The sequence below is a fragment of the Solea solea genome, chromosome 10 (genome assembly GCF_958295425.1).
Source record: "Solea solea chromosome 10, fSolSol10.1, whole genome shotgun sequence".
NCBI lineage: Eukaryota > Metazoa > Chordata > Actinopteri > Pleuronectiformes > Soleidae > Solea > Solea solea.
In genome coordinates, this window is record NC_081143.1 from 2654018 (window position 1) to 2669103 (window position 15086).

The following is a 15086-nucleotide window of genomic DNA, read 5'->3' on the forward strand; positions in this document are numbered from 1 at the left end:
TCGTATTAGATTTTTTTCATTTTTCTCTGAATTTGCCATGACAAAGAGGAAGCCAATGAATTGTGCCAGGCTGGATTGATCATTTTCTTCTCAGCCTCTCTTCTATGAGGCTTACCAGTTACAGTATTCTCAATTAAATCACTGTTCAATTTTAATATAATATTAATATTAAATCAACTATTTAATCCTTTCTAATGCACTTTAGCCATAAATGGCATCTCCTCCATGTCATCGTGCTTTTAGTAGATTATTGAATTGAATGATTTGAATTTATTTGTACATTCTAATCTTAAAAATAACCAGCTCTTACCATACCTTAACCTATTCCCATCTTAACCAACCAGTAACTCACTCAGAAATGAGGTTCTTCCCCAACAACCACAGGACTACTACTGCTCATGACGAGGTCACTTTAACTATATCACTATAAAAAATATAATACAGCAAGAAAAACGCTTCTACAGGTTAAAGTTTCAAGTATTTAGTGTGACCTACACTTACACGACCCTGGCTCTCTCAAATCTGGAGTAGTGATGTTATATGTGAAACGTGTTTCTCCTACTATTTCATGCTGTGAAAAAGGTCTATTGCAGCAGGTTTATTTAAGACATGCTTGCTTTAAACATTACATACACATGTTGCAACTTGCTAATATATAAGACCAACTTTCAGTCAAGTTAATTCAAACAGGCTTTGGGGATTGGACAGTTCTGGACGTCGCTCGACTGAAGCTGCTATTGCGTCTTGTGCCCACTAGGTGGTCTCCAACGATCACACTCCGTTATGTTGTCCACATCCATGTAGAAATCTATGGAATGATGCATTATTACGCCGTTGCCTTTAATCCGTGCATAAATCAAAACCAGATGGACTTAATCCCCAACAGAGCTGCCACGCACAGATCAAAGGACGACACGGGTGTAAAATAGTTAGAGATTTCATGCAAACTAAAATAAAAATAATTAGGACGACCATCAGAGCTAAACAGTCCTGTTTACTGTTTCTCTTCAAATAGTCCTGACTAAAATGCTTCTACAGAGCTGAGCAGCATGCACCTAACTCTGAATACAAAAGGTGACACTATCCTTTCACCATAGCCTCAAAAACAAAAACCTCTGCGTTCCACTGCTGTCAGTGATGGTGACCACGTGGTGTGGCTGAGCTGGTCAGCTGACTTCGCCGGGGAGGAAGAGGAAAGAAGATGGAAGGGAACAGAGACGAAGCAGAAAAATGTATAAATATAGCGACGAAAGCCCTCGAAGCTGGTGACAAGGAGAAGGCGCAAAAGTTTCTAATTAAAGCAGAAAAGCTGTTCCCCACGGACAGAGCCAAAGGTAAGTCCGTGGGAGGCTGTCATTGGTCGGACACTTGCTAACCCAGCTCAGCTCCCTGTGTTGTGTAAATCAATGGCTGTTAGCATGTAGCTAACATTTGCTAACACGGGTACTAGACTAAGCCCGCATCGGCTCACCCGTTGACGTTTGCGTCAGACTCACTAGGAAGTTAATAATGTATAACTTCCGAATGGTCTGTGGTAAAAACAAATATATATGATGTAATTAAGTAAGTTAGCTCAGTTTGAGTGAGCTCAGTAGAAGGCCTGATGTTGTGTTAGCTAACCCTAGCTAGCGCTTCGCTCTCTGGTTCTCTCAGGTGACGTTAAGTGACCACAGCGATGGAAGTGGCTAAACGTGGAGCAATAATACCAGCAGCTAACTTTACATTGTTTACACGACCGATTCATTTGAACATGAAACGTCAGCCCACGGTCAGTGGACGACTTGACCTGTTCATGAGTTGTATTTCAGATCACGTACGTTAGGTCGCATGTTTGCTGGTTTTACGGTGAGACTGCAGGACAGACGTGGAGCCTGGACGTAGTCCGAGAAAGTCATGTTGTGCAGGCATCGGCAGAGACGAGTGTCAATCCTTTAATTGAATGACTGGTCTGGAGAGAGCCGCGAACTATGGGTTAATCCAGGACACAGCTGTCTGTGGGACGACAATAAGTACGTGTGTAGTAGTGAAGGTGGGACTCACAGGTGTTGTGCCCTGAGTTTACAGTTTTGTGAATGACAGCCATCATGCTTTGCATGTTCAACGCTGCTGGGGACATGGGCAAGATGAAAAGGTATTGGGTTCATAACCACAAGGTTGCTGGTTTAATCCCGGAATGGGTCCCCCATTGCTCCCACTACTCCAGTGCCTGCCTTGTGTGTGTGTTCACTACTGGTGTGTATGAAGGATGGTATAAATAATGCAGAGGTCAAATTCACTATCTATAAAAAGATTTTTTTTTTTAAAATGCCAGATTTTACCCACAATTCAGTTTGTCAGAGTCTGCACTGGTCAGCAGTAGTTGGGGACAGTTGGCATGGTTGGTTTGAAATCTGTTAGTGTGTACTGATTACTGACATGTTGCCAACAGCCAATGAAAAAGAGTAGGTGGGACACAGGAAATTGCGTCAAAAGATGAAGATAGACAGGAAGTAGCGGGAATATCAAAACAACCTTTAAACTGTAGACATGATCCTTCTCTTGAGAGTTTGATGCGTTCAGTCGGCTTTAATTTGTTTTGACAAATCATGTAGTCTGCGATTCCTCATCAGACGCAGTCTATAAAAGTGTGATCCCCAGTCTTTCAGGTGCCATAAAACCAGTTAGTTAGTGAGTACTCCAAGTCTTTTCAAAAAAACCACGACTGTCAAAGTTGTGTACTGTGTGTCCCCAGCTTAAGTCTCACTGGTACCACTAGCCAGTGAGTGTTTGAATCTGCTGTTGTGGAAGGTTTTCCCATAATGACTGACATGGTCAGGTATGACGCGGAATAGTCCAAAATAATTACACCCTAAGTCTTTTCCTATCCAGTGTTCCTCTATCTCGATGTAGATGTGAAGAACCTTGATTGCACTCAGACTGAACGTCTACATCCTCAGCTCTGGTCACAGAAACCACATACAGTGGTGGTTTGAGGATGCATGTGGCCACATTCCATAGATGAATGAAAGCAATGCAGGATGTATTAGAGACCACCTCCTCTGCTGATGTTTTCTCACATATTATTACACTCATCAGTGCTCAGTATGTCAATAATAAATATAAAATGTATTATTTAAGGGTTGAAATTTGCTTTTGGATTGAGTTGTCTCTTTCTCTCTCTCCCTGTCACTTGAACAGACTTACACTCAGAGACACATAGATGCACACACACAAACACACTGACAACAGACACATTTGTACAGTCAGACTCTTTAAAAACATAATTTTTCTCTTGCAAACAGTCATTGCCAGTGTGTATTTGATTATAATTCAGGGGAAGCCCTGATCATGTGGTCACAGGAGACACATCCAGGATGCATATTAGTGCCAGGTGTGAACAGTTGTACTAAGCACTGTCCACATGTGATTGAATCACTGAGGAGGGATGTTAATACTGAGTCTGAATGCAGCCTACAATGTTTTGAAGTTGGACTACAAAAGCACATTATAAACACTTTCATGTTATATATAACCTACTGGACAGTTGTGGCTTTATATATTGCTGTGGCATTGGATTGAGGGGTGGTGTCCTCTCCTGTCCTTATGTAAAGGATGGTTCTGTGTATCCCACCATAAAGGAGAGGGTTAAGAAGGAGCAGAAGTAAATGAGCTTCTTTCATCAGTGTGAGATATGTCCAGGTTATTCCGTTCAGGTAGGAAACCTTCCATAGCAGATTTCACGATTTGAATGCACACAAGGTTTCGACGGGCATTCAGAGGGTTTATATTTGCATTTAAACAGCCACATGTATTATGTGGATAGGAATGGCCATGATGGGTAACAAGGCTGTGCATTCAATCCACCAATGTAGCAGAAGCATAAGAGATGTCAGTACAAAGCAGCACACAGGTAGTAGTTAAGATTACAACAGCCACAGGTGTACAACCTACCCATAATACAAGTGCTTTGATACAATGTACGTCCAACTGACTGTTAACCCAAAATGTTCCAATATTCTATGTATGACATTATATACAGTGTTAAAAACCTCTTCAAAAATCAAAGAGGATATTATATAGTAGACTGTTTGTCACTGAGCAACTTGATGATACTAGTCTATGCATTGAGGCCATGATGGGGGACACGAAGATTTGCTTTGTAAGTGTTTAACCATTAATATAATGGTTAATAATCTTTGACATATGGCATCTTCCTCCTCTCTGTGTGACAGCACTGTTGGATGCATTAACGAAGAATGGGAGCTCAGCAGGTAATGGCGCACATCGAAGAAAACCAGCAGAAGGCTCCAGAGCCCAGGCGGAGAGAGAAAGACAAGAGTCTGGAGGTGATTCTACCAAAGGGTTCTCGAAAGACCAGGTCGAAGGTGTTCACAAGTAAGAATTTTGACTTTTCACTACATGCTCAGTTTCTTTTTACATGTGACTTAATCACTTGATTAGGTTAATACTTAATCATCTCTGCAGTGTTTCTAGCTATTGCTATGGGAATGTCTTCAGTGCTGTGTGTTGCCCATGAGTGGAGAACTAGATACCAGGTAACCACTACATGCTCTAATTTTGGTCTAAAATTAGAATGTGTTGGTGCAAACTCTACCCACATGCTCCAGTAAGATCATTACAAAATTACTGATGGCAAATTGTGTTTGTGTCTGAGGTAAACATGGTGCTGGTGGTTACACTCTCCTACAGGTCTATTGCAGTTAATCTTAGTTTGTTGTTCTTTCCCTGGTGTTTTAAACTAAACCCCTTGTGGAACCTTTAGGGGAGTTGCACTAAAGGTTGATGCATAACATTGCATCATGTCTTTAAAAAGAATAAGGCCGGCTTGTCCCCTGTGTTTTCATCAGCAGTCCTACTTCAGTCATTAGTGATAATACATATAATTAACTTTTAAGTACGTGTTGTTAATTTGATCATGCCATTGTATTGTTAATCTGAATGCAGTTTCTCAACAGCATGCATTATTGTTTGCAGAAGAGCTGAACACTTTCTGCTATCAAAAGCTTGCTAATGCTCCTCTTCATTGTCACTCATCTGAGAAACTAAGACATAGACCATCAACAAGTCGCTTTCATTGATCTTTGTGAGAAAGGCACTGTGACAAACACTGTATATAAATACTTTATCATCTGTCTCTCAAATATGTCCCTTTTCACACTTGCAATCCGTGTCTTTCAGAATAAAACGGTGTAAGGACTACTATGAAGTGCTTGGTGTCAGTAAAGAAGCTGGTGAAGATGAACTCAAGAAAGCCTACAGGAAACTAGCACTCAAATTCCATCCAGACAAAAATCATGCTCCTGGAGCAACAGAGGCCTTTAAGAGTAAGACCGCTGTTCTTTAATTTAGCCCTGATTATGAATAAAGTTCCAGTTTGTAACATTAAGGAGGGTTAAAGAGGGTGTGTTTACATCCTTTCTGCTATGTGGAGTCCACTGTTTTTTCTTTACATGCTTGGGAAAGGCATGGGTGAGCTAAGGAGTCCTCAATTTGTTGCACTCTTCAGTCTCACCATTAGATGTCACTAATACCAATTACACACAGAAATGCTTTGTGTAATGTAAAATTGACCAGCTTGTTTAGTGTGTTTGAAGTCTCCATCATTTGGTGTAATTAAAGTAAATCAAGAGGGATTTAACATAACAGTTACTTACATAAACAATGGTTTAACATGTTCATAGAACGTGACCCAAACATCATACCTATCTCTTCCTCCAGAGATCGGTAATGCATACGCAGTGCTAAGCAATCCAGACAAAAGGCGGCAGTATGACCTGACGGGAGGGGAGGAGCCAAGCAACCTGGGTCACTCTCACCATGGAGGCTTTGATTTCCATAGGGGCTTCGAGGCAGACATCACTCCTGAGGACCTCTTCAACATGTTCTTCGGTGGTGGCTTCCCCTCCTGTAAGTGAGCACTCAAATTAACATAGTTCTAACTTGTTAAATGTCCCTGTTAAACTTAACATCATACATTCATCATCTACTGCTATATGCTCCACATGGTTTTTACTTTGGATATTTCAAATTCTTTTTTTTACCATTAAATGAATATTTCAATCTACAGCAAGTGCACAGAACGGCAGAACGAGTTACAGCCAACATACAGATTTTCGACAAGAGAGAACCGAAGAAAGAGCAGACGTATGTAAACTTTGCATATATGTTTACAAATGTGTGAGAGTGAAAAATATTTAACCTTACGAATGTATTGTTCTGTGTTTGTCTCTAGGGTGGTTTCTCAATGTTTATCCAGCTAATGCCCATCGTGCTCCTGATTTTAGTGTCAGTACTGAGCCAGTTGTTGGTATCCCCCCCACCTTACAGTCTCTACTCTAGACCGTAAGTACAAGCATGCACATTATTACTGACACCTGCCACAGTACACAAACAATCCCATGTCCTATGTATATGCCACATTTATTTTGCCCTCAAAACCTAAGAATTGGTCACAATGTTACATCTGTTGATGTCGAGCCTGCTATTGCAAGCTTGTCAAGGCTAATACTAGATTGGATTTTTGTTTGTGGTACCTTTTTTTTTAATGTTATTGGTAAAACATGTGTTTGTCCTACTTTTTCATGTCCAGAAATATGTTGTGAAGAAAGTCTATTACACCAAGTTTATCCAAGACATGGTTGAGCATTACATACACATGATGCATGAGTTAAACTCACTGACTGTTTGCGAATATATAAGACCAACTTTCAGTTGTGTCGTTCTAATACAAATACCAATGATCACAGAATTTGACATAAACACAACAAAGATGATGGTGCCCTGAGAATTTTGCACATTACTGTATTATGCCATGCACTCTTCGGAATATGTGCTTCTATCCAATCTTAATATGCACTGTCTTACCTATGTGTAGTTTCAAACCTTCTACCCCATCTCAATCTCTTCTAGGTCAACGGGTCAGACTTTAAAACGGCAGACAGAAAACCTGCACGTCGATTATTACGTCACTAAAGATTTCAAGTCGGAGTTTAGAGGCTCAGCCCTACATCAGATTGAGAAAAATGTGGAGGAGGACTACGTAGCTAATGTCAGAAATAACTGTTGGAAGGAGCGACAGACAAGTGAGTGGTTAAATACAAGCCTAGTGAATTCTGATGTTCTGAATTCATTTCCCTCGGAACTCCTTTTGTTTTAACACTCACATTGTTTTTCTTTCTTTTTTTATGGTTTCCTCTAGAAACAGACCTGCTGTATGCTGCTAAGGTGTACAGGGATGACCGAATGCGCAAGAAGGCTGAGCTCATGACTATGGAAAACTGCAAGGAGCTGGACAGACTAAATAACCTATTCAGAGGCGGATGAGTTTAGCTCGTCTAAATATAAATTAATAGATGTCTATGATTAATGTTTTTTTTTTATGGAAGAGTCTTTAGACTAGGAGCAAAAAAGTAATTAAATAATCTAGCGCTGTTGTTGGAAATTTGTAAAAAAAAAATGTCCCTCTCCTCATATCTTCCATCAACTTTGCTTCTTCATCACTCCTGCCAGACCCCAGGAATCGCCTTGTTGCAACTTAATGAACCAGTCAACACTGTACAAAGCCTCAGACATCGTCCTACATTTGCTCACCTTTTTATGCGTTTTCTTGGATACAAGATGGACAAGGACACTTGATTGCGTAAAGGCAAGTGTGTCGAGTTGTGACGACCTGTGAGCCATTCTGTGTAAGAAAAATGAGCCAGAGGCTTTTGGCATAATCTGCTTGGCATGCAGCTAAGTCAACGATGGGAGACTTCGTGGGCTCACCTGGTGACAGTGTCCTCCAGCCTAACCATTTTTGAAGAACAACGAAACAAAAGAAGAAAATCAAGAACATCGAGTGCATCTTTTTACTTCCAACTTGACTCAGTGTGGATGGGAATCAGTGGATAATGAAGAGACATCTGTGACTTTGCTACTCAAGGACATTTTTATGTTAAAGAAATGTGAAGATGTTTGGTACTTGACATGGAAAGACACTGGAACTGTTATTTTTTAAATGGTTGTATATTTTCATTTTGGAATGTATGAAAATGATGCAGTTATTTATGTAACTATAGAAGAAAAGATTTTTTTTTCTCTCCATAATGCTCACCTAACCATTAAAATAAAGTAAATCTATTACCATAGACATTGCTGACAGGTATATTTACTTGAATTGAATTGAATAATTGAATATTGTTTTTTAAGTAGTTATATCTGTAAGCTGAATAGAATACAGCTGCTAAATCACAAAGCTATAATACTATTAATTTATGACTGTTCATGTACATATCTAAATTAATTTTAATTTTATTGTAATTGTTAAATAAAACCATTGCCTTTACACCTTTACTGACGCAACTTTTCACATCAACCCCTATTGGTTTATTAGTTGTCACATGACCGCTTCCAACCCGGAAATAAACCATAGCGGTTAAGCTCCAAATCAGGTGTCGCATGAAAACAAGCACAAGTTAAACTTGCGATGCCATCGAGTTCGAGGGAATTAATCAACTGAAGTCAAACTATGCACCACCACAGCGTCACCTGCGTGTTTGTGTTGGCTTTGTACTGTTGTGGGGCTTTCATGCGTGTCTCTGCGTGGGTGAAGGAGCCCGAGACTCCAGACTGGAGGACGACTCTGAAAACGATCCGTAACGGGATCCACAGGATTGACACGTACCTGAACGCAGCGCTGGACTTGTTCGGTGGCGATGACGGACTGTGTCATTACAAGTGTAGTGACGGTAAACCAGCTACTTTATGTCTTTTTGTGATAAACATTATCCAAGTGAAGCGCTTGGTAAATATAACGGTTAAATAATAACAACAACTGGAAATGGCACAGTGTTTGAGAACTACGGTGGCCGTCACATTCCACAAAGCATGTTGTTGTTCTTAGTTTGCTTAGAGATTTTCATTTAAAAACACAAAATGCAGGCTGTGGATGGTTTGTCCATTCCAGCTCCTGTAGAAACATGGCAGCCATCACAAAGCAAGGCCCTTGCCTAAATAACACACTCATGGGTAAAATATTTCCACAAATAAACAAATAATATTCCACAAGTGCACACTTTTCTACTCCACAGTTCTAGTATGACTGGACTCGGCTCTGTAGTACCTGGTTCTTTTTTAGTACCTGCTCTGGTGAGGTTCCCAGTGAGCTGAGCCAGTACTAAAAGGTTACATGAGTCAAATCAAACAATAGTACTGTAGATCATTTAAATAGTTTTACAAATCCCATAAACATACGTTAATCTTCAGCATTTAGCAAGGACATTTCAAAAATCCCAATATTTAACAGAGCAGTGTATTCAGAGACTGTTTCCATTGTGGTCTCTCCACTATCTGCATTGTGTGTCTGCACATTTGAAATAAGATTTATAAAATTAGTATTGAATGCGTGAAACAGGTCATCAATAAACAACAATTGATTGATGCTGTTAATTTAAAAAAGAAAAGACAAAATCAGCCGATTTATAAACTGTAGGTCTCTGTTAGATATCATGCATAATTGCTTTTGTAGGTTAATCACTATGGCTCATTCACTCAGAGATAAACTTAGTTTATTTATCAATTGGAAGCTACATTGTATAGGTTACCAACCCTAGAGTGGCACAGTAAGTCGTTACATTGGTGTGCACTTGATATGGTTATCTCTGACAACAAGATAACGTCAGTGTAAGAACATCAACACCAAAAGAATCTTCACCTTTGCTCACAGGTTACAAGCCGGTGCCTCGTCCTGGATACAAGCATTCACCACCTAACGGATGTGGCTCCCCATTGTTTGGATTTCAGGTAATGTGACAGTTTTTAGGGTGGCCGTGGGTTTCCTGTGTCATGTGATTCTTAATGTCCACAGTAGGAATGAGCCAATACCACTTTTTTGTGTCTCATACCGACATCAGTCCAACTCTGTAACAAACGTTGTTCTCCTAAAAAGAAGACCTTCACAGCCCAAACATGACTCGGCTAAAATGCTGATTTTGGATTTTGTGCATAGTGAAGCATACTGTGTATATGTATGTACACATATATGTACACATATATGTGTACATATATATATATATATATACATATGTGTGAATATGTATATATGTATGTATATAGATGTATATATGTGTACATGTATATGTATATATATATATATATATATACATATACATATGTGTGTATATGTATATATATATATACATATGTATGTATGTGTGTATATATATATATATATATATATATATATATATATACATATATATATACAGTTGACAAAGACAACCTGAGTTTTAACACAAAATGCAGTTTTTAAGTGATGATTTTATTTATTATGGGGAAAAAACTATCCATGGGGCCATGTAGGTTACATGGCCCCATGTGAAAGAGTAATTGCCCCCCTTGTAAAATCATCAGGTCACTGTGGTTAGTCAAATTTTTTGGAAAATGTTACTTGCCACACCCAGGCCTGATTACTGCCAGACCTTTTGAATCAAGAGACCACTTAAATAGAACCTGTCAGACAACGTGAAGTTGCCCAAAAGAAGGAAAGACATCATGCCGCGATCTAAAGCAATTCAGGAACAAATGAGAAACAAAGTAATTAACAACTATCGGTCTGGAAAAGGTTACAAAGACCTTTCTAAAGCTTTGGGACACCAGAGAACCACGGTGAGGGCCATTATTCACAAATGGAGAAAACATGGAACACTGGGCAACCTTCCCATGAGTGGCCAGCCAACAAGAATTACCCCAATAGTGCAGCGACGACTCATCGCTATCAAATGAAAAATACTCAAATTATATGACTTAATAAAATACCTCACAGTACAGATGATGTACAGGGCTGCCAACAAAAACCTCCCTCACAATCTACAGATATTATTCCTGAACAGAGGGGAGGGACACAATCTAAGAGGGAACATGAGGTTCAGGCACAGAAGGGTAAGAACTACATTAAAATCCCTTACCGTATCGGTCACGGGGGTCAGACAGTGGAATAATCTGGATGAGGAGATGAAAAAATCTACAAAACGGAGTGTATTTAAAAAGAAGTATGTAGAGATGACTATTAATCAATACAGAATGACACAGAAGGAAAGTATGACAAAGGTCAGGGACATAAATCTGTAGACACTGTGTGGAGTCACATGTACAGACACACATGGAGTCTGATTGACTGTCTAGAGCTAGACTGCATCTCTTAGTGCTACCTGATGCTGAAACATGTTTTGTCAAAATGTCATAAGAAAAGAATAATTATGTATTGTATAATGAAAATATGTATTCTGTGGATAATGGGGGCGGGACTAGATAAGCTTTTGCTTCTCGCGCTTTCCCTTTCGGTTATGTGTATTGTGTGAACTACACTACGATGACGTGTGATGATGAGTTATCTAACTGACATGACCGAAATAAACATATAAATAAATAAATCTAAGAGGTCACAAAAGAACCCAGAACAACATCTAAAGAACTGCAGGCCTCACTCAGCGTTCATGGCTCCACCATAAGAAAGAGACTGGGCAAAAATGGCTTGCATGGCAGAGTTCCAAGACAAAAACCACTGTTGGGCAAAAAGAACATTAAGGCTCGTCTCAATTTTGCCAAAAAACATCTTGATGATCCCCAAGACTTTTGGGAAAATACTCTGTGGACTGACGAGACAAAAGTTGAACTTTTTATAAGGTGTGTGTCCCACTACATCTGGCGTGAAAGTAACACCACATTTCAGAAAAAGAACATCATACCAACAGTCAAGTGGTGTGGGGCTGTTTTGCTGCTTCAGGACCTGGAAGACTCGCTGTGATACATGGAACCATGAATTCTGCTGTCTACCAAAAAATCCTGAAGGAGAATGTGCGGTCATCTGTCTGTGACCTCAGGCTGAAGCGAACTTGGGGTCTGCAGCAGGACAATGATCTGAAGCACACCAGCAAGTCCACCTCTGAATGGCTGAAGAAAAACAAAGTGAAGACTTTGGAGTGGCCTCGTCAAAGTCCTGAGCTGAATCCTATTGAGATGCTGAGGCATGACCTTAAAAAGGCGCTTCATGCCCGAAAACCCTCTAATGTGGCTGAATTACAACACTTTTTCACACAGGGCCATGTAGGTTTGGATTTCTTTTCCCTCCCTTAATAATAAAAACCTATAAAAAAACCTATATATGTATATATATATACATATACATGTATATTTGTACATATATATATATATATATATATATATATATATATATATATATGTGTATGTGTGTATATATGTATATATATATATATGTGTATATATATGTATATATATACTTGTGTATACATATATATATATATATATACATATATATTATAAAAGAGATTATATAGAGAATTATGAGATGAAGACTTTCAAGCATCAATATGGGCATTCTCTATCAGACTCGGGTGAAAATACAAAAACATGGACATTTTATTTTACTACTATGTGTAATATGTAAGTGGCAAATGAAAGTGTTGATTTTTATGGGTAGGAGTAAGATTTGAATGACATAATTAAACACCATTCTAATCACTGAATCAAGTCCACAATGTACAGATTGTAAACACTCGAGAGTAATCGAGCTGTTGTTTCTAGTTTGACGTAGGCATCCCGTCTATGACCAAATGCTGTAACCAACACGATCGCTGCTATGACACCTGTGGCCGAGAGAAGCACGACTGCGATGAGCAGTTCCAGGACTGTCTTGAAACCATCTGCAGGAATGTGCAAAGAACTCTGGGATTGGCCCAGAGTGTCCAAGGTGAGCAGCTGATTACTTGCTATGTAACCTATAAACTCCATAATACACAATTTCTGAAGGGTTTTGCAGCAGTGACATTACTTGATTTGTTTTGTTTGCATGGTGGGAGGATTGCATCTAAAGTTTCTGTTTATTAACATTATTATTATTGGTTATTAGTATGTTTTGGAGGGGAGTTTTTCACTTTACTTTTGAATGCAATCTGTATTGTGTCAGTGTTGACACTGTTGGTAGGACAACAGCCATTGGATGTTTATTTCAAAGGAAATAAGATACGAATTCATGTTCGCTTATCAAGTTTATCATGTTTATCAAGTGTGGGTACAAGCAGTTGTAACACAATATAGATCCAGCAGGGGGCAAGAGAGAGCCACATTTTAAACAATGCAAATTTCTTATGGGGGAATTTGAGAATCTCTGTTATTGTCACCCTGGTTTAGATATTAAAATGCATTGAAAACTTCATTTTTTAGTCTTCTCTTTTAAAATGCATGAATTGCACTCTCAGTCGAGAGTGAAAGTGAAAGTAGCAGGTGCATCATTTTGATCAAACTTGTCTCCTCTTGTTGTTTGTCAGCTTGTGAGTCAGCGGTGAATCTGCTGTTTGATGCCGTTATGCACCTTGGATGTAAGCCGTACCTGGACAGCCAGAGAGGGTCCTGCGTGTGTCAATATGAGGTGAAGAAGGAGCTGTGACATCGCCACACACACACACGACTTCAGAAAAGACTTCAGAAGCTTTACACTAAGAGAAGGACACGGGCAATAAACCATTTCTTGCAGACCTTTCTCCGGATTTTCTCAGGGATAGAGTGTGGACAGAGTCTCTTGGCTGTCTTTATAATGTGCGCACCTTAGACGTATGAATGTGTTATTATCTTAGGTTACCTTATTGTATAATTAATATATTGCCTGTGCAGTTAATTATTTATATTTTGTCAACACAGTTTAATGGAACTTTGACCTGTGATGAACAGAAAACAGAGGTTTCATTGTTTCTCAATCTGTAATATGTATTAATATGTATGATTTTGTCTATTGTCAAGAATATGGCAAAGCAATAATGTTTCCAATAATGTATAATTGATATTATAAAATATTGTGTTTGTTTTTCTGGAAATCAGCAGCTCAGAAGTACAAACAACTTATGTCATTAAAATCTTATTTTCCCCATAGAAACCATAGATTTCATCAGAACTTATTTAAATGTAAGGATTTTTGTTTTTATTATTTACACTTGTCAACTATTTATGTAGATTATTTTCAGCATGCTGGATGAAATATGTTAAATTGGACTTTAAAATACATTTGTTGGTGATTTCAGCAAAGTTGAAAAACACTTAAATAAGATGATTTGTTGTTTAACAGAAGTAATTTTAGTAATATTTCAAATGAAAATCTGTCCTAATTTGAAACACTACAGCTGATGGATTAATTAAGAAGGAAACAAATAAGACCTAGATAATATTGAAAAGATGCTTAGAATCATATTTTTTTGTTTGTTGTAAAATACTTAATGTTGTTGTGATAATCTTTGTTATTAAACTGTCTAAAGATAACTTGTCTGGATTAAATGTTGAGCTGTCTAAATCCTCGAATGCATTAACCATACCTGAATGTTGCAATATGGCAAAACACGGAAGACCTGACGGTTGAACTTTGAGCGACACACGTGAGAGCCAATCAAATTCTCCCAGGTGTGTTGTGCAGTCAATGAGAGTTCAGGGGGAGGAGTTTGTTCTCCGGGTTCTCTGGCTTCCTCCCACAGTCCAAAAACGTGCAATATGGGGATTAGGTCAACTGGACACTCTAAATTGACTGTAGGTGTGAGAGTTGTGTCTCCTCCTGTTTGTCAGTTTGTCAATCAGCAGTGATTTTAAATGTGCACACCTTAGACCAATGAATGTGTTAATAACTTATATATCTCAGGTTACCTGACTGTATAATTAATATATTGCCTGTGCAGTTAACTTTTTATATGTTGTCAACACAGTTTCATGGGACTTTGACCTGTGATGAACAGAAAACAGAGGTTTCATTGTTCTCAATCTGTAATACTTAAGTCGGTTTGTTTAATATGTATGATTTTGTCTATTGTCAAGAAGATGGCAAAGCAATAACATTTCCAAAAATGTATAATTGATATTATTAAATATTTTGTTTGTTTTCTGGAAATCAGCAGCTCAGAAATACAAATAACTTATGTTATTAAAATCTTAGATTCATGGTTTTATTTTCATCAGAACTTATTTAAATGTAAGGAAATGTTTTTATTATTTACACTTTTTGTTGGTGATTTCAGCAAAGTTGGAAAAACACTTAAATCCTGTTTATTATG

At 38.5% G+C, this 15086-nt stretch overlaps 2 protein-coding genes across 2 annotated transcripts; both read left to right on the top strand.

The window, feature by feature from the left end:
* The first annotated feature begins 1146 nt into the window (after positions 1–1146).
* dnajb14 (DnaJ heat shock protein family (Hsp40) member B14) lies at positions 1147–8129 on the top strand. Its single transcript, XM_058640084.1, has 8 exons — positions 1147–1334; positions 4212–4374; positions 5179–5324; positions 5719–5907; positions 6068–6144; positions 6233–6342; positions 6910–7082; positions 7199–8129. The coding sequence occupies exons 1-8, from the start codon at positions 1202–1204 to the stop codon at positions 7321–7323; spliced, it is 1116 nt and encodes a 371-aa protein (XP_058496067.1). The 5' UTR covers positions 1147–1201; the 3' UTR covers positions 7324–8129.
* Positions 8130–8393: 264 nt separating this feature from the next.
* pla2g12a (phospholipase A2, group XIIA) lies at positions 8394–14307 on the top strand. The gene is made up of 4 exons (XM_058640085.1): positions 8394–8729; positions 9707–9783; positions 12583–12748; positions 13326–14307. Exons 1-4 carry the CDS (start codon positions 8510–8512, stop codon positions 13442–13444), a joined length of 582 nt encoding a protein of 193 aa, XP_058496068.1. The 5' UTR covers positions 8394–8509; the 3' UTR covers positions 13445–14307.
* Positions 14308–15086: the final 779 nt, after the last annotated feature.